Source organism: Piliocolobus tephrosceles, chromosome 11 (genome assembly GCF_002776525.5).
Source record: "Piliocolobus tephrosceles isolate RC106 chromosome 11, ASM277652v3, whole genome shotgun sequence".
Taxonomy (NCBI): domain Eukaryota; kingdom Metazoa; phylum Chordata; class Mammalia; order Primates; family Cercopithecidae; genus Piliocolobus; species Piliocolobus tephrosceles.
Window position 1 is genome coordinate 60327299 of NC_045444.1, and position 25807 is coordinate 60353105.

The following is a 25807-nucleotide window of genomic DNA, read 5'->3' on the forward strand; positions in this document are numbered from 1 at the left end:
GAAAATCAGCAGGATATACAACTGAATAGTACCATCCATCAACTGGATGTACTAACATTAACAGAATACTTCCTCTAACAACAGCAAAATATACATTCTTCTCCCATTTGTATAGAACATTCACCAAATAGACCATATTCTGGGCCATATGAGACACTTTAACAAAGGTAAAAGAATAGAAATCACACAAAGTATGCTCTCAGACCATAATGGAATTCAACCAGAAATCAGTAACAGAAAGACAGCTGGAAAATCCCCAAATACTCAGAGATCTAAAAACACACTTATAAATAAACACAGGAGTCAAAAAAGTAGTTAAAAAGAAAGTTAAAAAAATTTTTTTGAACTAAAGAAAATGGCTGGGCACGGTGGCTCATACCAGTAATCCCAGCACTTTGGGAGGCCAAGGCAGGAGGACTGTTTGAGCCCAGGAGTTTGAAGCTGCAGTGAGCTATGACTGTGCCATTGCATTTCAGCTCGGGCAACAGAGACCCTGACTCTAAAAAAGAAAATGAAAATACAATTGCTGTGTAATAAGGAATTTGGCTGGCCTTTGTCCCTAGAGTCTTGGGTCACTAGGTGCATAGTAAATAAGCAGTAAGATTTTAAAAGGCATCTTTTTTCCTGAGCAGCAATTCTCAACAATGGGCTTAAAATCTTCAGTAAATCATGCTGTAAACAGATGTGCTGTCATCTAGGCTTTGTTCTTCCATTTACAGAGCACATGCAAAGTAGATTTAGCATAATTTTTAAGGGCCCTAGAATTTTCAGAATGATAAATGAACATTGGCTTCATAAATTACCAGCTACATTAGCCTCTAACAAGAGAGTCAGCTTGTCCTTTCAAGCTTTGAAGCCAGGTACTGACTTCTCTTTGCTAGCTATGAAAGTCGTAGATGGCATCTTTTTCCAACAGAAGGCTGTTTTATCTACATTGAAAATCTGTTGTTTAGTGTAACTACCGTCATCAATTATCTTAGCTATATTTTCTGGAGAACCTGCTGCAGCTTCTACATCAGCATTTGCTACTTCACCTTGCAGTTTTGTTAGGGTTGCGGCTTCTTCCCTTAAACCTTATGAACCAATCTCTGCTAGCTTCCAACTTTTCTTCTGCAGCTTCCTCACCTCTATTAGCCTTCACAGAGTTGAAGAGAGTTTGGGGCCTTGCTTTGGCTTAAGGGAATGTTGTGGATGGTTCGATCTTCTATCCAGATTACTAAATTTTTCTCCGTATTAGCAGTAAGGCTATTTCACTTTTTTCTCATTTGTGTGTTCATTGGAGTAGCACTTTTGATTTCCTTCAAGAACTTTCCCTTTGCATTCACAAGTTAGCTAATTGGAGGCTTACCTTTCTACCTATCTCAGCTTTCAACATGCTTTCCTTATTAAGCTTAATCATTTCTAGCTTTTGATTAAAGTGAGAGATGTGTGATTCTTCCTTTCATTTGAACACTTAGAGGCCATTGTAGGGTTAATTGCCTAAATTCAGTATCATTGTGTCTCAGAGAACAGGGAGGCCTGAAGAAAGGGAGAGAGATGAGGGAAGAGGCAGTGGGTGGAGCATTCAGAACACACAAAACGTTTATCCATTAAGTTCGCCGTCTTCTATAGGTGCAGTTTGCAGCGTCTCAAAACAATTACAACAGTAGTGTCAAAGATCACTGAGCACAGACCACCATAATGATATAATAATAAAAGTTTGAAATACTGAAATAATTACCAAAAATGTGACCCAGAGACAAAGTAAGCACATACAGTTGGAAAACTGGTGCTGATAGATTTGCTCAGCACAGGCTTACCACAAACCTTCAATTTGTAACACAGCATCTGCAAAGGACAAGAAAGTGAAGCATGATCAAACAAGGCAAGCCTGCATTAGAGTTTCAGGGCTGGTTCATCCACTATCACTGCTGGTGTAGAGCTGAGTTCAATGGTGGGCATAATGGGTGGTTGAGAAGCAGGCTAAAGGAGAGCTAGCACTCCCAGCAACCCCAGGTCTAGTTTTCCTATACAGTAACTGTTTATTTATTTATAAAAAGTTTCTGTAGCAATAGGGTCTTGCTGTGTTGCCAAGGTTGGTCTCAAATGCTGGTCTTGAAGTATCCTCCCCTCTCAGCCTCCCAAAGTGAGGAGACTATGGGCGTAGGCCATCACACCTGGCCCAGAGTGACTGTTTAGTGTTACCTGTTTGCTTCCTGAAGAAATAAATCTGCAATTCAAACATGGAAAGATGTGCAAAATCTTTGTTTGCTTGGGGAAAAGAATTATTTAATTGATAGAATTTTGCTTTATACTTATTGTGACAATCTTACATTCATTTGCTTTATAGGTACCTATACACAAATTCTTATCCCCTTGGGGGTTAGAAGTTTTAATTATTATAAGACTATGCATTCTTTTGTGTGTATGTTTAAGCATCACAGAAAAATACATTCCACGGGCTGGGTGCAGTGCTCACGCCTGTAATCCCAGCACTTTAGGAGGCTGAGATGGGCGAATCACGAGGTCAGGAGATCAAGACCATCCTGGCAAACACGGTGAAACCCAGTCTCTACTAAAAAAAAAATATTAGCCAGGTGTGGTGGCAGGCGCCTGTAGTCCCAGTTACTCAAGAGGCTGAGGCGGAAGAATGGCATGAACCCAGGAGGTGGAGCTTGCAGTGAGCCGAGATCCCGCCACTGCACTCCAGCCTGGGCGACAGAGCGAGACTCTGTCTCAAAAAAAAGAAGAAAAAAGAAAAACACATTCCATGGACGAACGTGGGGCAAGTATCGGTGGTTTCAGTTGTATTACATTGTGAAATTCAAAGGCAAAGAAAATGGTATTAAAACCACATTCTTTACCCCATATTATATGATTTTATACATTTGTATAAAATGTCCAGAGTAGGCAAATCTATAGAGACAGAAAAAAATTAGGTGGTTGCCTGATGCTGGGGCCTAGAGGGTGAGGGCTAAGGGATATCTTTCTTGGGTAACAAAAATATTCTAAAATTGACTGTGGTGATGGATGTATAACTCTGTGAATATACTAAAGGCCACTGAATTGTATGCTTCAAATAGGTAAATTGTATGGTATGCAAATTACAGCTCAAAAAAGTTGTTAAAACAAACTTGCTGTTGATATAGCCCACTGTGGATTTAAAGATGTTTAATTTAAATATACATTCAAAACACAAGTAGCTGACAGATGTTAAGAGTCAATGATAAGAATAAGGGCTATAGAATATAGATAAAATCCAGGTGGGCTGGCCATTTAATTGTATTCTAGTATAAAAATATTTTACAAAAATTCAGTCAGCACTGAAGCTTACAAGTTTTATATATAATTTTGAGTATCTGGAGTGGATGAAAACTTATAAAGTTAAGATGATCTTATCAGTAGAAAAGATATTCTAAACAATTTTAGCCCAAAGAAGCATTTTGATTGCCTAATTTATCTTTGTAAAGGAGAAGTAAATCTTATAGCTGGTCTCTGTAAACCTCACAGCTGGAACATTCTAACAGCACCTTGCAGTTTCCAGTGATCAAAGTAAGTTACTTTATATACTAAACTAAGAATTTCATAATAGAAATAATGTAACACCAGGGGGTGCGGTTATCATGAAATAATTACACTCCTGAGAGATTACAGGCACAAGGCTGTACCCCAGGGGTGTGATTATCCCATGATAACCACATCCACTGAAATTGCCTTATTGCAAAAATAATCTCTATTCACTGGTGAGACATTATTCAATAGGTGATTTTTTTTTTTTTTTTAATGAAAAGGCTTTTTTTTTTTAGCTTGAATCAGCAAGTGGATTAGAAAATTGGTCAGTTTATTTTTCATTGCATTCAAATTCAGAACACAACATCATTATTATTTGCTTTCCTATTTGACACAGTAGAATTTTGATTTTGTTTTTGAGAAATCTTTCAGTTTCTATTTGCTTTAGTTAACTACTACTGCTAAATTTATGTCAAACTTTAAAGGCATTAATTGAGCAATTCAATTTTAAATAACTTACTTCTATGTACAGTTTTTAATTCTTCTAAAACAATGTTCATTTAAAAAACTTATAAATGCAATGTACCTTCACTAATGGAATTACAGGTAAGCCAAAAAGATGAAACCAAAAATCTCAAGTAATCCTACCACCCAGACACAACCACTGTTAATAATTGTCTATCTCCTTCCAATCCTTTTTCTAAAAGTATCTGTCTCTCTGTCTACATGTCTACCTAAAGATACAAAGAGAAACACAAACGTAACTACTCTGTTTTACAACCTGCTTTTCTTATTTGACCAAAGATTGTAAACAACGTCCATATCATTAAGAAATCTTCATATCACTTAAAATAGCTACAAGGGATTGTATTCCATTGTAACAATATTCTATAATTACTCACTTAATATCATTTTATTAGACATTTAGGTGTTCTTTATTTTTTTTCTCTGTAGTCCAGGATGGAGTGCAGCGGCACAACTTCGGCTCACGGCAACCTCTGCCTCCCAGGTTTGAGCGATTCTCGTGCCTCAGCCTCCTGAGTAGCTGGGATTACAGGTGTACACCAGCACACCCAGCTAATTTTTATTTTTTTAGTAGAGACGGGGTTGCTCAATGTTGTCCAGGCTGGTCTCAAACTCCTGACCTCAGGTGATTTGCCTGCCTCGGCCTCCCTCACCTGTTGGGATTACAGGTGTGAGCCACCGAGCCCAGCCTCTCTTTTACTGTATACATAATCCTTTGTGACTAAATGTTTGAACATATCCATGATTATTTCCTTAGGGTAGATTCATGACTTTGTAATAAGTAAAACATAAAGAAACAGAAAAAGGTACTTTGCTCCCAAATCGTCAATTGTTCTTACATATAGTTTAAGCTGATGGTTCTCAACCTTGATGATGCCTAAGAAATAGATAAGTAACTTTCATCATTTTATGTGGCATCACAGATGGTGAAAGTTACTGATTTTTTAAATCATAATTTTATCAGAGAGTTCAGATATTCTAAGATACAAGATTTAAGAAATTAAAATACCCAATGTATTTACAAGTATTTGTTCTCATACCATGTCAGTTTGAATGGAAAAACTGGAAATGGAAATTTCCCTAACATCTTATTTTATAAAGACTGAGGCAAAGAATTAAGTCAGTCTGCTAGTTATTTCTCATCATGAACATAGCCTTTACAACACACCAGTAACTCTGCTTTTTTTAGCTGTTCCAATTATTCTGAAAATAAGTTTAATATGGGAGTACAAAGGAAAACATTAGCCTTCTGAAGAAAATCATGTGACATTCAATGTTTGAAAAGCCTAAATTTTAAGTTTCTTTTTAATCACACATTTTAATATAAAAATAAAATTATCTGTAATTTCACCTAATTAACATACTATTTTCATGTTTGTTTCCTTCCAGTTCTAATTTACATGCCCACAGATTTATATTAGAATCATAGCATAGATTCAATTGTATTACTTAGTTTACTTAAGATATCAACAGTTTACTTTGCCATTCCCCTAGTGCTGGATATTTAGACTATTTACAATGGTGAAAAATTAGAAATGATGCTGAAAATGTCTTCACTCACCTTAAAAAAAAAAAAAAGCTCTTTCAACGCATTATCATCTTTCCTTTTCCTTAATACTATCCCCGTGTGTGTGTGTGTGTGTGTGTGTGTGTGTTTCTTCTTACATGCAAAACACACACACACACAGCCTTCTATGGCATTAATTTTGCTTACAGTAGTTTCACCAAACTTTCAGATCATGAACGTCATCTTGGAGAGTAAGATGCTCAGACTTCTCCCTCCTCTCAGGACTCTTCTTCAACAGCCCCTCTGCAACAGGGGCTTGGGAACCAACATTTACACAAAATACTTAAGTGAACCTTTCCATTAGGTAAGTTTGAGTAAACACTGGCTACAGAATTAGTGGCCAAGCCCTTTCGGCCAGCTTTTTGAGAGCCATTTAAGTCTGTTGCTATCATTTAAAGTCATCCAAGTTAAAATCTTCTGTGCTTATGTTTTTCTTCTAATCTTTCTTCTTTGGTCAACCTTTCTTTCTACCTAAGTTTTAATTCTTCAAAGCTCATTTTAGTCCCACCTCCTCCATTAGCTACATAATTTAACATTCAGTTACTCTCTATTAAATAGAGCCTTACATAACACCATACTTTGTTTTCCTGACTAGGTTGTAAACTGGGATTACTCTATGTTAATTTGATGTGTCGGATTAGACTGTAAATCAGACGTTGAGCCTGTATCTTCTATGAGAGCTTGGGTTCAAAAAACAAAACTTACTGGCTGATGTGCAAGATGTCAAATACAGAGTTGGCAAATACAATTATTTCACAAAGTAAGCAAAAAACTTCAGTTCTAAGAATTAAGCAAATGCAGGCAGAGAGATGTTAAGCAGCTTGCCTAAAGTTACACAGATACTAAGTAGCAAACACTTAGCTATGTATGGAGCTACAGAGATGCCTGGCTGTAAACCTGGCTGCAAATGAGGCATCTGTGTAGCTCCACAGCTCCTCAGTCTGTGTGCTTCACCACTAAGTACATGGCTTCTCAGAACTGATGGTTTTCTCTATATGAAAGGTTATTCCTTTTGCCTAAGATACTCAGTGCTCTTTTCCCATGTCTTGCGTGCCATGCCAGCATCTTTCCTGTCATTTAGGTCTCAGCTTAACGTTGCTTCCTTAGAGGAGCCCTTCTTGACCACTTAATCTAAAGTAATGCCCCATTTAGTTCTTATCACAGTATCCAATTAAACATTCATCACAGAGCTTATAAATACCTGATATTTTCTTATTTATTAGTTTACTGTGTGTCATTCCCAATATAATGAAAGGTTTTGGTATTGTGTTCCTAGAGCCTAGAACAAGGTCTGGCACAGAAAAAGTGCTCCATAAATGATGATTGAATAAACATGTTTATTTTACCAACCACTGATGAACATTTAGGGTTGCTGCCAATCTTTCACTACTATAAATCTTTGAAAATCTGCCTTATCACATTTTTATTATAAATTACTGGAAGGCAAATTTCTAGGTAAAAAGGTATGCATGTTTTTCAGGCTTTTGATATACATCAGCAAATATATAACCTTTCCAGAAAGGTTGCTCTAATTTATCAAGAGAGGGTTAAAATGTTCATTTTGTTTGGGTGCAGTGGCTCACACCTGTAATCCCAGCACTTTGGGAGGCTGAGGTGGGATGATCACTTGAGCTCAGGAGTTCAAGACCAGCCTGGGCAACATGATGAAACCCCATCTCTACAAAAAAAAACAAAAAATTAGCTGGGCTTGGTGGCTTACGTCTGTAGTCCCAGCTACTCAGGAGGCTGAGGTGAGGGGATTGCTTGAGCCTGGGAAGCAGAGGTTGCAGTGAGTTGAGACCCACATCACTGCCCTCCAGTATGGGCAACAGGATGACACCCTGTCCCAAAGAAAAACAAAACACAAAATAAAATGTTCATTTTACCACACTTGTGAAAATACTGGATGCATATCTTTTAAAATCTTTACCAAGGTTTGACAGGCAAAAAGGTAACATATTGTTTTAGTTTTCATTTCTTTGGTTATTAATATTGTTGAAAATATTCTCACATGTTTAATGGTCATCTGAATTCCTCCTTTTGTAAACTATCTTTATGTCCTTTGCTCCTTCATGTTTGTGTGTTCATCTTTTTCATATTGACTTGAAATAACATTTTTGTTTCTGAGACAGAGTCTCGCTTTGTCACCTGGGCTGGAGAACAGTGGTACAAACCTGGCTCACTGCAGCCTCAACCTTCTGGGCTCAAATGATCGTCCTGCCTTGGCCTCTCGAGTAGCTGGGACTACAGGTGGAGACCACCAAGCCCAGCTAAATTTTTTTGTATTTTTTTGTAGAGATGGGGTTTCATCATGTTGCCCAGGCTGGTCTCAAACTCCTGAACTCAAGTGATCCTCCTGCCTTGGCCTTTCAACATGCTGGGATTACAGGCATGAGCCACCATGCCCAGCCCTGAAAGAACATTTTATATATTAGGGGTATCAGCCTCATGCAGAGAAACCATACTGTTTCCACAAAGGTACTGCTTCTCATCTTCTCCCACCCAGGTGCTCAATTCATTTAGATAGAGAAAGACTTCTTAAGCCTGGTTACATAAATGTTAAAAACTTGATAGGAACCAAATACTTGAGCATTTTTTCTACTTCATTAATTTGATCCTGAAAAAGTTCATTTTACTAAGGAATAGTACCACAGTAAAACCCCACCATAAGAGGGTTCCAAAAATGTTAATTGTATAGATTGAGTGACTGAGTTATTATAAGGTTAATGAATAGAAATGGAGGGCTGGAGGGCCGGGCACGGGTGACTCGTGCCTGTAATCCCAGCAGTTTGGGAGGCCGAAGCAGGCAGATCATGAGGTCAGGAGACCATCCTGGCTAACACAGTGAAACCCTGTCTCTACTAAAAATACAAAAAATTAGCCGGGCATGGTGGCAGACACCTGTAGTCCCAGCTACTCGGGAGGCTGAGGCAGGAGAATGGCATGAATCTGGGAGGAGGAGCTTGCAGTGAGCTGAGATCGCACCACTGCACTCCAGCCTGGGCGGCAAAGCGAGACTCTGTCTCAGAAAAAAAAAAAAAGGAAAGAAACGGAGGGCTGGAGAAGAGCCAATAACCAGCTTTGTTATATCTGAATTCACATAATTGTGGGCATGTTTTTTTGAGGTTTTCGTGTTTTCAACACTCTTAAAAACAGGTTACTATTCAGTTAGCACAAGTTCTTTTGATTGTTAGCAGACTTTCTAATATAGACTCAAGAGAAATCAAGTCTATTGATTATTCAAAGAAAGCACTAAGTCTGGAGTCTATGCTACTCAGGATCAGAGTTAGACAAGGCTGAGGCATAAAGACAACTACTACTTCTGCCTGTCCCAAGTCAACCCTGAGTCATGTAGTTGTAGGGGCACTATAAGGTTCGAGTGAAAGAAAAGATAAGATGCAACCCCTTCCAGAAAACAGGTTGTACTTCGATATAACAACAAATCCCTGTGACTAAAAAAGAAGTGGTCAGAAATATTTGAGCCAACAGGTATATAACATACACCACTTCATTTCCTTTGGGGCTTTATTTCCTTTGAGGCCTTTCTCCCTTCTTCTACTAGTTAGCTGGGAGCAAGGGAGGAGGAGGCATTAGGTATATAAGTTTTTAAGGGTACCTGTACTGTGGTATCAGTGGGATGTTCTTTTGTCAGAGACTGCCAGACCTAAGTCCCTATCAGTATTGTCTCACCTAATTAATACTGAGTGAATAATTTCCTTCTACTTGAACTGTGCAGTTTCCTTCTACTTAAAAGGTAGTTACTGGCCAGGCATGGTGGCTCATGTCTGTAATCCCAGTACTTTGGGAGGCTGAGGCAGGTGGATCACTTTGAGCCCAGGAGTTGGAGACCAGCCTAGGCAACATGGCAAAACCCTATCTCTATTAAAAAATACAAAAACTAGCCAGGCATGGTGGTGTGTATTGGCAGTCTCAGCTAGCTACTCAGGGGGCTGAGGTGGGAAGAGAGCTTGAGCCCGGGAGCTGAAGGTTGCAGTGAGCCAAGATTGCTCCACTGCACTCCAGTCTGGGCAACAGAGCCAGACTTGGTCTCAAAAAACAAACAAACAAAAAAACCGAGCTTATCATTCATCAAATTCCTAAACTCCTAATAGGAAAACTGGCACTTTGAATCCTATAGTCTGAATCAGCTTGCTGAAGAATCTTTAGCTATCGAATAGAGGCTGAAGATCGTGTGTTGATTGAGGGTAAACCCTGGGGTCAGACTGAGGCAGCAGTGAAAGCCAAAGGGAGTCTAAGGAGGTGCATCACAGGCCTTGGTGGCCTGAGAGGACAGGGCTTCATGCCCAGAGCATCTGCTTCAATAGAGCAGCCCCGCTTTTATATGTTCTGTATACTGAGGTTTCATGTAAGATTTCTTAAAAGAGAAAAAAAAGGTTCTCTAGCTGCTTTAAAAATGCAGAAAATCTCCAAGTTATACTATTATCCTTATTTTAAAATAACGAGCTGAAATTCATAAAAGTGAAAGGACTTGTTTAAGGTTACAGGATTAAACAGATTATTTCTATTATGATCTATTACAAGCTAGAGTTGGATTATTGTGCCTGTTTCAATAATATACTAACAAAGCACTGATAAATTTAAGTTAAAACTTTTCAGTTTAGTATCTCTTTAGAAAAAGAACCAAAATGATCTAAACCAAATTAGACCAATTTTTCTGAAATAGACGGTAATATGCAGGACAGTAAGTGAACTTTAAGTAAAAAACAATTTTAACATACTCAGTTTTGTTTTTACCTCTGTACTAAAAAGAGATGGCTTCTGAGGCTTTCAGTACAGTCTATTTTTATAATTCAGGAGGATATGAATATGAGAAATAACTATTTTTTCCTTCCATTTTTAGGCTACTAGCCTGATAAACTATGTTTAATGTATTTTACTTTAAGACTTAGTTCATAGGGCCTGTGGCTGGAAAAATTTAACTTAATCCTATTACACAGTATTTCCATTCAACATATATGATCAGATTTTCCCATTAATCATATTTTGGGAATGGTCTTAGTCAAAAACAAACAAACAAACAAACAAAAATAAAAACCACACACAAACCCAAATAAAACAATACCCAGAAAGAGCAAAGAAAAATGTTGTTTTATCTTTCCTTGTTTGTCCTTTCCCGAAACAAATCATGTCTAGTGCCTACCTGAGCCATCAGTAGGAACCGAACTTGCATTGATTCCAGAAAGACCAAACAAAGGACATTCTCGATCTGTGTTGACATGACCCCATTTGTGACATTTAATGCACCTCACATTTCGAACCTGAGAAATAATGAATGTGATTTTGGTTACTGAAAATGTAAGAATCTAACCAATGTTCAAATTCCTATTCCTTGATAGAATTTAAGTTAAATTACATTTTTAAAAGATCTCCAGGGAAAAAGACTCCAAACTATGTTTGGTAATTGAATACAAAGACTAAAATATTTCACTATAAATTTTGCCTAGAAACTAAGCTGAATCTCATTTCTTTTTACCTCTCACTTGGTGGCAATATAATGTCATCCAAAAATAAACGGTGAAATACCAAAAAGAATTATGTCATTATGTGAAGAAATTAAGCTTAAATTCTCTCATTTTAATAAGTTAACCTTTAAAGTTTCAAATTTCGAAACCCGGAGCTGGTAAATATTTTCTGTAAAGGTCCAAATGTAGTAAATATTATTATAGGCTTTTTGGGACAGATGTTGTCTATTCTAACTACTCAACTCTGCTTCTGTAGTGGGAAAGCAGCCATAGCCAATAAGTAAATGAATAGGCAAAGCAGTGTTTCAACAAAACTTTCTTTACAACAAGGATTTGCCCTCTGCTGATAGTCTGTCCTGATTCTAAACCAATAATAGATTTAAATCTTTTCTTGACATTGAGCTGATTCTCCAAATTTTTTAAAAACTACAGAGACCAATATCATTATAGCTCTCACTATAAAAGTTTGATTCCTGTCTTTTGTTTTTTGTTTTTTGTTTTTTGAGATAGAGTCTCACTCTATTGCCCAGGCTGGAGTGCAGTGGTGCAGTCACGGCTCACTGCAACCTCCACCTCCTGGGTTCCAGTGATTCTCCTGCCTCAGACTCCCGAGTAGCTGGGATTACAGGCACCTGCCACCATACCAGGCTAATTTTTTGTATTTTTAGTAGAGACAGGGTTTCACTATGTCAGCCTGGCTGGTCTCAAACTCCTGACCTCGTGATCCGCCCACCTCGGCCTCCCAAAGCACTGAAATTACAGGCATGAACCACCACACCCAGCCTGATTCCTGTCTTTTATCAGCCTATTACATTTTATGTTTTCTCCTCTATTCCTTATATTATCTCATACAAGTCAAAACCATAGTGCCCCTTTTCAGCTTAAACACCTTTCAGATAACAATACGAAGATAGATATATTTATTAAATAAAAATTATTCTTACAGAGTAAAACATGTGTTACTTGCCTGAATACCAAAGGGCTGATCTCTGATGTTCATGTCATCTTTCGCATATCTATTAAATAGAGGAAATGTACAAACACAATATTAAGAATAATTTAAAAATTAAACAGCAGTTAATTAGAAAAATAGTTTTACAGTTCTAAGAACACTATGAAATATATTACTTCAGTAAGAATACAGAACTGTAAAATCTATCTAGTATTTCCAAACACCATTTAGTTATTATGTGTCTAGTCTGATAATCTGTGATTTTAAAAAAATGAAAAAGTATATGAAACACAAAAGACTATGATCAAGCAGATTAGTTGAATAAGACAGCTAATTAAAATCATTAAAAATAACTTTTCACATCAGTTGCCTCCTCTAATGACTGAAAAAGCAACATAAAATGGGATATCAGTAAATGTAAACTTAATGATACATATCTTGTCTTAAAAGTAAACCAGTCCTTACTTTTCTCGTGGGGCTCCTTTCTGCCATTCAAATTTGTATTCGGTCTCTCCTTCTGTTTCTTCTTTCTAAAAACATTCATTGAAAATTATTTTAATTTTTCCATATAACACAATCAATTGCAAGTAAATTCAGACACAGAAAATAGTCCTTTACCTCTTTGTTTTCTTGATTGTATATCAAAAATATGGAAGAAAAAAGGTAAGACAAGTTAAAAACATCAATATAAAAATCTACTGTATTCACTATATCATGTTATTTAATTGTCACTTACAAGAATTCATTGGTTTGACTTTTTTTCTTCTTTCACAAGATAAAAATTCAGACCATTGCAGGATAAAATACAAAATTAAAATTAAAAAGCATGTTAATTCACAGTTTTTAAACTTTTTACTGTTCATTGACAGTGAATATTATGTTATTTACAAATGTATTAAATATGTAGTAAGAAGGACTAAAGATACATATACAAATTATGAAAGAGTAAGTGTACTTTGGACATAAAGGTTTTTTTCCTCCTCAAGGGCACATTATGAAATATTACCAGATTAGAAAGATTTTTTTAAGTATTTATTCTGTTGTATGATTGTAGTTTTTATTATCTTCACAGGATAATAGCAATTTTTTAAGATGGAGAGCAACTTTAAAAAAAATATCTGTCATAGTACTTTTCAATCTTTAGCTGCCAACACATCCAAGACTTAAAAGAAAAGGAAGGAGGCCAGGCGAGGTAGTTCACGCTTATAATCCCAGCACTTTGGGAGGCTGAGGCGGGTGGATCAGGAGGTCAGGAGCTCAAGACCAGCATGGCCAACATGGTGAAACTCTGTCGCTACTAAAGATACAAAAATTAGCTGGGTGTGGTGGCATGCTCTTGTAATCCCAGCTACCTGGGAGGCTGAGGCAGGAGAACTGCTTGAACCCAGGAGATGGAGGTTGTAGTGTGCCGAGATGGCACCACTGCACTCCAGCCTGGATGACAGGGCAAGACTCCATCTCAAAAAAAAAAAAGAAAAAGAAAAAGAAAAAGAGAAAAGGAAGGAGATAAGTACCTTTTTTAGCTCCTGGTGGGGCTTCATACATGAAATTAAGGCCATTCTTTACACGTTCATCTCCCATAAGCAATCTAAGTGAAACAAGACAAAGTTAACGATTTTATGTAGGACAAAAAGAAGAAATTATAGAATAATCCACTCCCCACCAAAAAACCTAAGGGAATTAAGATGAAATATTTTTGTTAGAAACAGAGTTCCAAAACTTTACTCCACTAACTAGATTACATCTGAATGGAAATTAAACAGTGCTGCTTCTTTAGTAACTGCTTATAAGCTTTGAGACTTTCTTACTACCTGAGAGACCCTAGCCATCTTAACAAAAAAGAGGAAAAATAATATGGTTATTTTTCTTACAGGATTTTCTCAAACCCTGAAATGCTGTGGAAATTATGACAACTTTGAAATCCCATATGCCATTACAAATTTACAATTAAGTTCAATAATGCCAACACTTTTTCTTAATTGTAAGGGATCAAATGGTTTTGGTTTTTCCCAGCAAAAAAAGAAAAGGCAAAGGGATCAGTTTTGGAAAAAATGAGTCTCTCAGGGATTTCTTTAGGAAGTCAAATCCAACCAGGGCTTGTAAGAGTCACAGTAAATGAGAAAATAAAATTCTTTCATGAGGCCAGTGAAAAAAGAATAATTGAAAGAAAGTCTATGGCTGGGCACAGTGGCTCACACTTGTAATCCCAGCGCACTGGGAGGCCGAAGCAAGTGGATCACCTGAGGTCAGGAGTTTGAGACCAGCCCGGTCAACATGGAGAAACCCCATCTCTACCAGAAATACAAAAAATAGCCAGGCGTAGTGGTATGTACCTGTAATCCCAGCTACTCGGGAGGCTGAGGCAGGAGAATCACTTGAACCTGGGAGGCAAAAGTTTCAGTGAGCCGAGATCGTGCCACTGCATTCCAGCCTGGGTGACAGAGCCAGGCTCTGTCTCAAAAACAATAGCAGCGAAAAAGTCTACACATGCCAATTAATATGATGGACTCAGTGTCTGGTGCATGACAAAAATCACATTATTTATAGTTCTGTTTTAACACTGAAAGTTCCCTGTTTGAGCTCTGTTTAAAAAAAGATAGCCTAGGTTTTTTAGAACAAAAAGCTCTGTAATGAATGGAATGACTGGTTGACTCAAAGTTTTAATTCATAAGATCCAAGTAAAAATAATAAAGAAGGAGGCTAAAGAGTGAACATAATTTTTCCTTATATTTGGAAAAGACAATCACAAAGGATATATGACATGATTATAATTCCTCTCCTTATATCCACTGGATTTTATAAAGACCTGTAAAAAAAATTAGCAAAAGGCCGCAGGGATCTACATCCAATAGATGTAGATATAGATAGAGTGATATTCAGCAATAAAAGGGACTGAAATACTGATATATGCAATACCAAGGGTCAACTTCAAAAGCATTATGCTATGTGAAAGAAGCCAGTCACAAAAGACCACATGACATATGATCTAATTTATAGGACATGTCCAGAATAGACAAATCTATAGAGACAGCAAGGAAATTACTGGCTGCTCAGCACTGAGAGGTAGAAGGGGGACAAGGCAGGGGAATGAGAAGTGACTGCTAAAAGGTAGAAGATTTCTTTTTTGGATAATGTAAATGTTCTGAAAATAGATTACAGTGATGGCTCCAAAAGTCTAAATATACTTAAAAACAACAAACCCTTTAAACAGGTGTATAAGTTATATCTTAAATTCACATCATTAAAAATATCAAAATTAGCCCGGCACAGTGGCTCACGTCTGTAATCCCAGCACTGTGGGAGGCTGAGGCAGGTGGATCTTGAGGTCAGGAGTTTGAGACCAGCTTGGCCAACATAGTGAAACTATGTCTCTACTAAAACTACAAAAATTAGCTGGGCGTGGTGGCAGGCGCCTATAGTCCCAGCTACTCGGGAGGCTGAAGCAGGAGAATCGCTTGAACCTGGAGGGCAGAGGTTGGAGCGAGCCAAGATCACGCCACTGCACTCCAGGCTGGGCGATAGAGTGAGACTCCATCTCAATCAATCAATCAATCAATCAATCAATCAATCAATAAATAAAATCAAAATCAAATACACTGAAAGCCAAGCTCAGTATCACTAGTTATTAGGGAAATGCAAATCAAAATCACAATGAGATATCACCTTGCACCTATTGGATGGCTATCTTTTGGGAAAAAAAAAAAAGGAAGATAACAAATGTTAGAGAGGATATGGAGAAACTGAAACCCAAGTCCATTACTAGTAGGAAATGTAAAATGGTGCAGTCACTGTGACAACCAGTTTCGTGGTTCCTCAAAACGCTAAATATAAACCTACCATGTGATCCAGCAATTACACTCCTAGGTATATACCCAAAGGAACTAAAAACAAGGACTTGACCAGGTATTTCTATGCCAACATTTATAGCAGCATTATTCACAATAGCCAAAAGGTGGAAGTAACCCAAGACTCAAACAGATGGATAAACAAAATGTGGGATGTACATACAAAGGAGAATTATTCAGCCATAAAAAGGAATACAGTGCTGATACATATTACAATATATATGAACCTTGGACACATTATGCTAAGTGAAACAAGCCAGACACAAAGGAACAAATATATGATTCCATTTATATGACGTATTTAGAATAGGCAAATTCATAGACAAAGAAAGTAGAATGGTGGTTGCCAGGGGCTGTGGGCCAAGGAGAATAGGGAATTATTCTTTAATGGTTTAATGGTTACAAAGTTTCTGTTGGAGATAGTGAAAAAGTTTTGGAAATGATGATGGTTCACCACACTGAATTTAAGGGTACACTGAATTGCACACTTAAAATGGTAAATTTTATAAAATATGTATTTTACAAAAAACCCACAAACCATTTCATTTATATGTGCATTTTTAAATTTATTTATCTCTCTTTCTTTCCTTGTTTCTTTTCGTTTTTTAGAGACAGTCTCACTATGTTGCCCAGGCTGGTCTCAAACTCCTGGACGCAAGCAATCCTGCCAAAATGTTGGGATTATAGGCATGAGCCATCGTGCCCAGCCCAATTCATTTATATTGAAACAAAAATAATAATAAAACCCAAACTAAAAGATTGTTTCCCACTTTATGCAAAATTCAACAAGTATATAAAGTAAAAGGTATGGGTATAATATTGGTATTTTTGTTTTAATCTCAACTAAAAACTTACATAGTTTTTTTGACATCCCATAAATCTTTGTATTTACCTAGACAGAATAATAAATGTGATTTTCAGGTGGGCGTGGTGGCTGATGCCTGTAATCCCAGCACTTTGGGAGGCCAAGGCGCGAGGATTGCTTGAGTCCAGGAGTTCAGGATCAGACTGAGCAACACAGTGAGTGAGAGACCCTGTCTCTACAAAAAATAAAAAATCAGCCAGGTGTGTTGGTGTGTGCCTGTAGTTCCAGCTACTCAGGAGGTTGAAGCAGGAGGATCACTTGAACCCAGAAGTTTGAGGCTGCAGTGATACAACTGCACCACTGCACTCCAGCCTGGGCAACAGAGCAAGACCTTCCTCTCAAAAAAATTTTTTTTCATCTTAGGAAAAAAGTATAAAGTGACTAAAGTGATTGATATAATAAACATTAAGAAATCTCTAGGACAGCAAAAACTTAAAAGAGAAACAACAGATTACTGAAGAATGAAATTGGCTATCAAAAACAGCACTTTTGAAAGAGGAAGAAATATTGAGTACCTACTCCATGCATGGCAATAAGTGATATTATAGGGACCTACTGGCAAATGACCAATTACTCACAAATTTGCACTCAAATGACCAAACCTAGAAGTAATAACATCTTAGTGGCAATGAACACACTTAGTGCTCAGATCCTGGTTTCTAAATATCATTCACCAATGAAAGGAACCTGGGTGCCTTGGAAAACTGGTTGATTCCAGTGTTGCATCAGGGAAAATAAAAGACAAGTCTGACCATATCATGGGACCAGAAGCAGCATTAAAAAAAAACAAAAAAACAGGGTTGGTGCATGTTAAATGGATATATGAGCCAACCTAATGAAGCTCTCAATGGCCCAAACTGAAACAACTGGAGAAAGAAAATAAGTAACAATAGTATTATATTATAATCCAAAGAATTAAATAAACAGCCATGAGTCCATATTGATACAAAATAAATAACTAGATAAGGGAAATTCTTCCTTACAGAGGAATTCAAATTAATAAATGTAGAAGGAATGATAGAAATATAAAATAACCATTAGAACATCCCAGAAATAAATAATTGATGCAGGCAAGATCTACTGATGAATACCAAAATTAGGCAAAAGTCCAAGGAGAAACAGGGTATTTGCAGGGCTTCAAATATTAATTAAAAGGGAAAATAGTAAGTTTTTTTACAGATAAAGAATAAACATGAATACTGTGATCTGTTTCAAACCTAGTTTTCCACCTCCAGTCTGTTTCTATCCCTCTAACTCAACAATTGTTTCCTGAACACCCTCTCCAATTTCCAATATGTTTCTACTATTAATAATATAAAAATTAGGTTTTTTGTGTGTTTGTTTGTTTATTTGAGACGGAGTTTAGCTCTTGTTGCCCAGACTGGAGTGCAATGGCGTGATCTTGGCTCACCGCAACTTCTGCCTCCCAGGTTCAAGCGATTCTCCTGCCTCAGCCTCCCGAGTAGCTGGGATTACAGGCATGCGCTACCACGCTTGGCTAATTTTCTATTTCTTAGTAGAAATGGGGTTTCTCCATGTTGGTCAGGCTTGTATCGAATTCCCGAACTCAGGTCATCTGCCCGCCTTGGCCTCCCAAAGTGCTAGGCATGAGCCACCGCACCCAACCAAATTAGTTGTTTTAAACAGTGACGCTATTGACATTTTGGACTAGATAGTTCTTTGTTGTGTGGAGCTGTCCTGTGCTTTGTAAGCTGTTTTGCGGCATCCATAGTCTTCACCCACTAGATGTTGATAGCAGCCCAGTCCACAGTTGTGACAATCAAAACATTATCAAAACAATGTCTCCAAACACTGCCACATGTTCCCTGGGCAGGGTTGGGGGGTGAGGGGTGTGTGCAAAAAATGACGCTCAGTTGAGAACCACCTATCTAAATCCTTATCATTCTTCAGAGTTCAGCTTAAATGTCACCTCGTCCATAAAGTCTTCCGTTATCCTAAATGGAATTATTCTTTCCTATACTAACGTGCTGTATTTTTTAAAGCAGTGTATGCTTTTAATATATCAGTTATTATATTTGGCCTTGAACTATATGTATGTATCTCTTACTAGGGTTTCTTAAAGGTAGAGAGAAACTACACTTCACACAGTTTCATAGGTCCCTATAGTACCACTTGTTGCCATGCATGAGTAGGTACTCAATAAAAGTTAATAAGATTAAATAAAATTAGTGAGAAAGCTATTTAACTTTTATTTCTTTAACTTTCCTCTCAATATATTATATCTTAAAAAGTAGTAATAGTTTAGTATTACTTTGCTAAATTCCGTATTTTGATTGAAAACTGAACTTCATGGACAATTTACCAAAACACCACTATTCAGTTGCTTGATTAACCAAGAGAAACCAGTTTCAGTGTTAAATCTGCATATACAACACAATAGCTAAAGCCAGGTACCATGTTGGAAGGCACCAATTAAGAACCCTAGCCACAATACAGCTTTTAACAGAACGATGACAGGCATGTCAAATAAAGTCACTTTACTTTTCCTCTTGAAAGTGTCCTGGGTATCTTTTCATTTGAGTGTGTTAAAGAAATAAGTTTGTAAGAGGTCTCAGCAGTTCAAGTGTAGACATGATTGTTCTTCTAAGCTTTGCCTAATTTGAGACTTGCTCAAAGACTGTACATGAGTCACATGAATCTATATTTTACATGAATTATGGGTAAAGCCGGAAAAAGTGGCCATCTACAGGTATGAGAGTAAAAGAGATAGACCTCAGGGAAAGAAAAGAATCCTATAGTTGGGTATTCGATCCCAAAAAGCTGACTTAATATATCATTCGGTAGGAAATTATTCCCATGAAATTGATAATTCTAGATATATTGGCATAACAGAATTTCTTACCTATTATCATATGATTCTTGTTCTTTAAGATATTGCTGCATCAATTCTTCTTGTTTCTTCTTATCATATGATATTTTCTGTTCTGCCATCCATACCTAGATTAGTGAAGTAAAAATGCAAATTAAATTGTTGGATTTAAATTGTTAAACAAAGTTTGCTTTTCTTGTATAATAAAATATAAAATGCAATTGCTTAAAGTAGGAGTGCCCAATCTTTTGGCTTCCCTGGGCCACAGAAAACATACCAATACACAGTGGAAGAAGAATTATCTTGGGCCACACAAAATACACTAACGATAGCCAATGAGCTAAAAAAAAAAAAAAAAAAAAAAGGACAAAAAATCTCATAATGTTTTAAGACAGTTTACAAATTTGTGCTGGGCAGCATTCAAAGCCGTCCTGGGCCACATGCCACTCACAGGCCAAGAGCTGGATAAGCTTGGCTGAAAGTTTATAACATAATCCAATTGGGCCGTAATCACATCATTACAAATTAACACCTGAAAAATTGGAAGTGCCTAGATATGAGTTCTTTTTATTTTTGAGACGGACTCTGGCTATTACCCAGGCTGGAGTACAATGGCACGATCTCGGCTAACTGCAACCTCCGCCTCCCAGGTTCAAGTGATTTTCCTGCCTCTGCCTCAGAGGTAGCTGGGATTACAGGAACCCACCACCACATCAAACTAATTTTTTTGCATTTTTAGTAGAGAAGGGGTTTCGCTATGTTGGCCAGGCTGGTATTGAACTCCTGACGTCAGGCAATCTGCCTGCCTCAGCCTCCCCAAGTGCTGGGATTACAGGTGAAAGTCACGGTGGACTGGGCAAGTTTTGGTTTTTAAAAGCTGTATTTATAGTTTAAATTACGTTAACTATATTCATAGGTAATGTTACGCATTTCTTACATATCCTTCCGAGATGTTCTAATACATGTATATGCAAAAGAACATATACAACATTCTTCTTATATAAATGGTAACATACTTTATGCAAACACACACATGCACACAAAATATGTATGAAATAAAGTTATATACCATGGAGATCTGATACTGTTTGGCTGTGTCACCACCCAAATCTCATCTTGAATCGTAGTTCCCATAATCCCCATGTGTCATGGGAGGGACCCGGTGGGATGTAATTGAATAATGGGGGCGGTTACACTCCATGCTGTTCTCACAATAGTGAGTGAGTTCTCATGAGATCTGATGGTTTTATAAGGGGTTTTTCCTCTTGCTTAGCACTTCTCTTCGCTGCTACCATGTGAAGACAAGTTTGCTTCCCCTTCTGCCATGAATGTAAGTTTCCTGAGGCCTCCCCAGCCCTGCAGAACCATGAGTCAATTAAACCTCTTTCCTTTATAAATTACTCAGTCTTGGTTATTTCTTCATAGCAGCGGTGAGAATAGACTAATATAGTAAATTGGTATAGGTAGAGTGGAGTGCTGCTAAAAAGGATACCTGAAAATGTGGAAGTGACTTTAGAATTGGTAACAGGCAGAGGTTGGAACAGGAAAATGTGGGAAACTTTGGAATTTCCTAGACAATTGGAGGGCTCAGAAAACAGGAAGATGTGGGAAAGTATGGAACTTCTTAGAGACTGTTTGGACCAACGGAGGCAGGATGAGGCACTTCCAGGTTCTGCACCACCAACTTTTCCCGCGGGAGCGAAAATGCAGCTGACGCCCGGGAAGGTGAAGATTAACTGGGCATGCGCCAGGTGACGTCAATCCGAAGAGACCAAGATTTACCTGGTCGCACCTGCGGAACACCCCCCGACACGTCCATGCCCCGCCTATTGCCCTCCCATTCCTAGAAAAGCCCCTCCTGGCCAGCGTCCCACGCGGACTTCCCAGCCCCCAGTCGGGACTGTATCAGGAACCCCGCCCGAGAGCCCCACCAGGGGACTCTGTTGGCCTCCTTTGCCGGAGGCTGACAGACCTCTCCCTACCCACCTTCTTCCCCTGAAGCTAGGTGACCAAAAATAAATTTGCAGTTTTGCTCCTACCCTTGCCTGCTGGCTGGTTCTTTTGTGCCCGCTCTGGTGTCTTAGAAAAAACAAATCAGAGACTTGTTGAATGGCTTTAACTAAAATGCTGATAAGTCCAGGATGAGGTGGTCTCAGATGGAGGTGGGAAACCTTTTCGGAAGTGGAGTAAAAGTCACTCTTGCTATGCAAAGAAACTGGTGGCATTTCGCCCCTGCCCCAGAGATCTGTGGAACTTTGAACATGAGAGAGATGATTTATGGTATCCAGTAGAAGAAACTTCTAAGCAGTAAAGCATTCAAGAGAAAGACAGCATAAAATTCTGGAAATTCTGCAGCCTGACAATGCAACAGAAAACAAAACCCTATTTTCTGGGGAGAAATTCAAGCCGGCTGCAGAAATTTGCATAAATAATGAGAAGTTGAACGTTAATCAGGAAGACAAAGGAAAATGTCTTCAGGGTATGTCAGAGACCTTCACAGCAGCCCCTCCCACCACAGTCCTGGAGGCCTAGGAGAAGGAAAAAAGTGGTTTCCTGGGCCGGGTCCAGCCTCCCATCTGCTGTGTACAGCCTTTGGACTTCGTGCCCTGCATTCTAGCCACTCTAGCTATGGCCATTGCTTCAGAGAATGCAAGCCCCAAACCTTGGCAGCTTCCATGTGATGTTGGACCTGCAGGTACGCAGAAGGCAAGAATTGAGGTTTGGGAACCTCTGCCTAGATTTCAGAAGATGTATGGAAACACCTGGATGTCCAGGCAGATGTTTGCTACAGGGGTGGAACCCTCATGGAGAACCTCTACTAGGGCAGTGGGAAAGGGAAATGTGGGGTCGAAGCCCTCACACAGAGTCCCTACTGAGGTACTATCTAGCGGAGCTGTGAGAAGAGGGCCACTGTCCTCCAGACCCCAGTATAGTGGATCCACCAACTTGCACCGTGTACCTGGAAAAGCCACAGACACTCAACACCAGCCCAGGAAAGCATCCAGGAGGGGGGCTATACCCTGCAAAGCCACAGGGGCAGAGCTGCCCAAGGCTGTGGGAGCCTAGCTCTTGCATCAGTGCACCCTGGATATGAGACATGAAGTCAAAGGAGATACTTTTGGAACTTTAAGGTTTAATGACTGCCCTATTGGATTTTGGACTGGCATGGGGCTTGTAGCACCTTTGTTTTGTCCAAATTGTCCCATTGGGAATGGGTGTATTTACCCAATGCCTATATTCCTGTTGTATCCAGGAAGTCACTAACTTGCTTTTGATTTTACAGGCTCATAGGTGGAAGAGACTTGCCTTGTCTTACATGAGACTTCGGACTTAGACTTTTGAGTTAATGCTGGAATGAGTTAAGACTTTGGTGGACTGTTGGAAGGGCATGATTGTGTTTTGAAATGTGAGGATATGAGATCTGGAAGGGGCTGGCGTGGAATGATATTGTTTGGCTGTGTCCCCACCCAAATCTTATCTTGAATTGTAGTTTCCATAATCCCCATGTATCGTGGCAGGGACCCAATGGGAGGTAACTGAATCATAGGGGCAGTTACCTCCATGGTGTTTTCGTGATAGTGAGTGAGTTCTCACGAAATCTGATGGATAAAACCATCAGAAAAGGAGCTTTTCCTCTTTTGCTCAACATTTTTCCTTGCTGCCACCATGTGAAGAAAGATGTGTTTGCTTCCCCTTCTGCCATGATTTTAAGTTTCCTGAGGCATCTCCAGCCCTGCAGAACTGTGAGTCAATTAAACTTCTTTCCTTATAAATTACCCAGTCTCAGGTATTTCTTCATAGCAGCATGAGAACAGACTAATACTAATACAAGACTAACACAGATCAGTAAACAAATGCTTTCTTCTTTTGGGTGGTAAAGTTGCATATTTTTCTATTGTGGGACTATACCATAATTTGTAATTTATTTAAGCAGCCTCCTACTGTATAAATGGGCACTTAAGAAATTTCCAATATTTTGCTATTAAAAACTTTGCCGCAAGAACTCAATACACAGGTAATTTCGCACACATTTGGCAGGGTTTTGAAAAGGATCAAGGCATTGCCAAGGAAAAAAACAGGGCAAGATATTACTGGCAGAGGGAACGACTCAGGCAAAGGCCCAAAGATGCAAAATAGAACGTAAGTAGTTCAATATTACTAATGTATAAAATCTGAGGTTGGTCCGAGGTGGGCAGATCACCTTAAGTCAGGAGTTCAAGACCAGCCTGGCCAACATGGTGAAACCCCATCTCTACTAAAAATACAAAAAGTAGCCAAGCATGGTGGTGTGTATTTGCAATCCCAGCTACTCAGGAAGCTGAAGCAGGAGAATCACCTGAGCCCAGGAGGTGGAGGCTTCAGTGAGCTGAGACTGCATCACTGCACTCCAGCCTGGACAACAGAGTGAGCCTCCATCTCAAAATCAATCAACCAATCAAATAATCAATCAATCAATCTAAGGTGGGAGAATAGTAGGGGAGAGAAGGAGAAAAAAGATGGAGTGAGATTACTTGGACTCAATCCTGTAATATTTTAATAAGGGGCTGAAAGAGATCAGATTTGTGCTTTAAAAAAAGACAATTCTATCAAAATAACTTACATCCATACAATGGAATATTATTTAGCAATAAAAAGGAATAAAGTGCTGATACATGCCATACCATGCATAAACTTCAAAAACATTATGGTGAGAGTAGCCAGTCACAGAAGACCACAGATTGCATGATTCCATTTAAATGAATTTCCAGAATAGGCAAATCCACTAACAGAAAGTAAATTAGTGCTTGCCTAGGGCTGCAGAGAGGGAGGAGAGTTAAGGAGAAATGGGAGTGACTAACAGGTATGGGGGTTTCTTTTTATTTTTTGAGACAGTGTCTCACTCTGTCACCCAGGCTGGAGTGCAGTGGCGCAATCTTGGCTCACTGCAACCTCTGCCTCCCGGGTTCATGCGATTCTCCTACCTCAGCCTCCCGAGTAGCTGGGATTACAAGCACCTGCCACCACACCCAGCTAATTTTTGTATGTTCAGAAGAGACAGGGTTTCATCATGATGGCCAGGCTGTCTCGAATTCCTGACCTCGGGTGATCCAACCGCCTCAGCCCCACCCAAAGTGCAGAGATTACAGGCATGAGCCACCGTGCCCAGCGGGGGTTTCTTTTTGGGGTGATGACAAAGTTCTAAAACTGTTTGTGGTAATGATTACTTAACTCCATGAATATATTTTAAAACCACTGAATTGTACATTTTACATGTGTGTTTATATGATATGTAAATTTACCTCAGCAGAGCTGTTAAAATAAAAAATGACTATTCTGATGACTGTGTAGTGAATGGATTTGAGAAGATTCAAGATTGGAGGCAATGGAACCACTTAGGAAATGCAACAATATAGGTGAAAGATGATGAGGGTCTAAATTAAGACACAGGCAGTAGTGACAGAGAGGAAAGATGGATTCAAGAGATATTTGGAAGGTAAGACCAATAGCATTCAGTGATTGACTAGATAAAGGAGTGATGGGAAAAGGGATGAATCCTGAGCTTCTGGTTTGGGTAATAGGATGAAGGATTGTTTTACTATCTATATTTCCACCCATATGAGATAGCAAGTATAAAAAGGGCAGATTTGGGGTAAAAAAACTTTTATTTCAGATATGTTGAGTTTGAGGTGCTTATAGGACATCAAGATGCAAATGTCTAGTAGATAGCTGTCCTGAGCCACATCAAAGTTAAGAAGAGAAAACTGGGACTGCAGATTTGAGTCATGAGTAAACAGGCTAGTTAAAACGGGCTAGTTGGATGTGACTGCTTGGGGCAAGAATACTAAGTAAGCAAGAAGTGGGCCAAGGATGAAACTCTGGGGAACACTTATATGGATGAAACTCTGGGGAACACTTATATTTTAGGAGCAGGTTAAAAATAAAGATCCAGTGAAGTTGATGGAAAAAGAAGTCTACTAATAGAGCGGGAAAACTAGAAGAGAGTAGTTATTACAGCTAAGAGAAGAGAGAGTTTCACAAAAAAAGGAGTTTACAGTAGTGCTATTGTCAATAGCCAGTTTGTAAAGTGTTTGCCAGTTCACAAGAAGACAAATAAGGAGCTTGGACCACAATGTAAATTAACTGCTTCCTTCATTAACAATATCAAGAAAAAAAAAGAACAGCTGAACTAAAACAGTGTATCCTGTGACATAAATGACTGAGGCAGCGCATAACAATATATAACAGAGTGACCAGAAGATGTATAGCATTCA

General features: G+C 38.6%; 1 protein-coding gene across 1 annotated transcript in view; it reads right to left on the reverse strand.

The window, feature by feature from the left end:
• Positions 1 to 25807, reverse strand: part of CIR1 (corepressor interacting with RBPJ, 1) — a 48626-nt gene that overhangs the window by 20489 nt on the left and 2330 nt on the right. The window contains exons 2-7 of the mRNA XM_023186017.3: positions 19590 to 19684; positions 13531 to 13604; positions 12635 to 12645; positions 12482 to 12546; positions 12032 to 12080; positions 10743 to 10860 (exon numbers count right to left, since the gene is read on the reverse strand). Coding sequence (XP_023041785.2) covers positions 10743 to 10860; positions 12032 to 12080; positions 12482 to 12546; positions 12635 to 12645; positions 13531 to 13604; positions 19590 to 19684 — 412 coding nt within the window. The remainder of the gene's footprint in view (positions 1 to 10742; positions 10861 to 12031; positions 12081 to 12481; positions 12547 to 12634; positions 12646 to 13530; positions 13605 to 19589; positions 19685 to 25807) is intronic.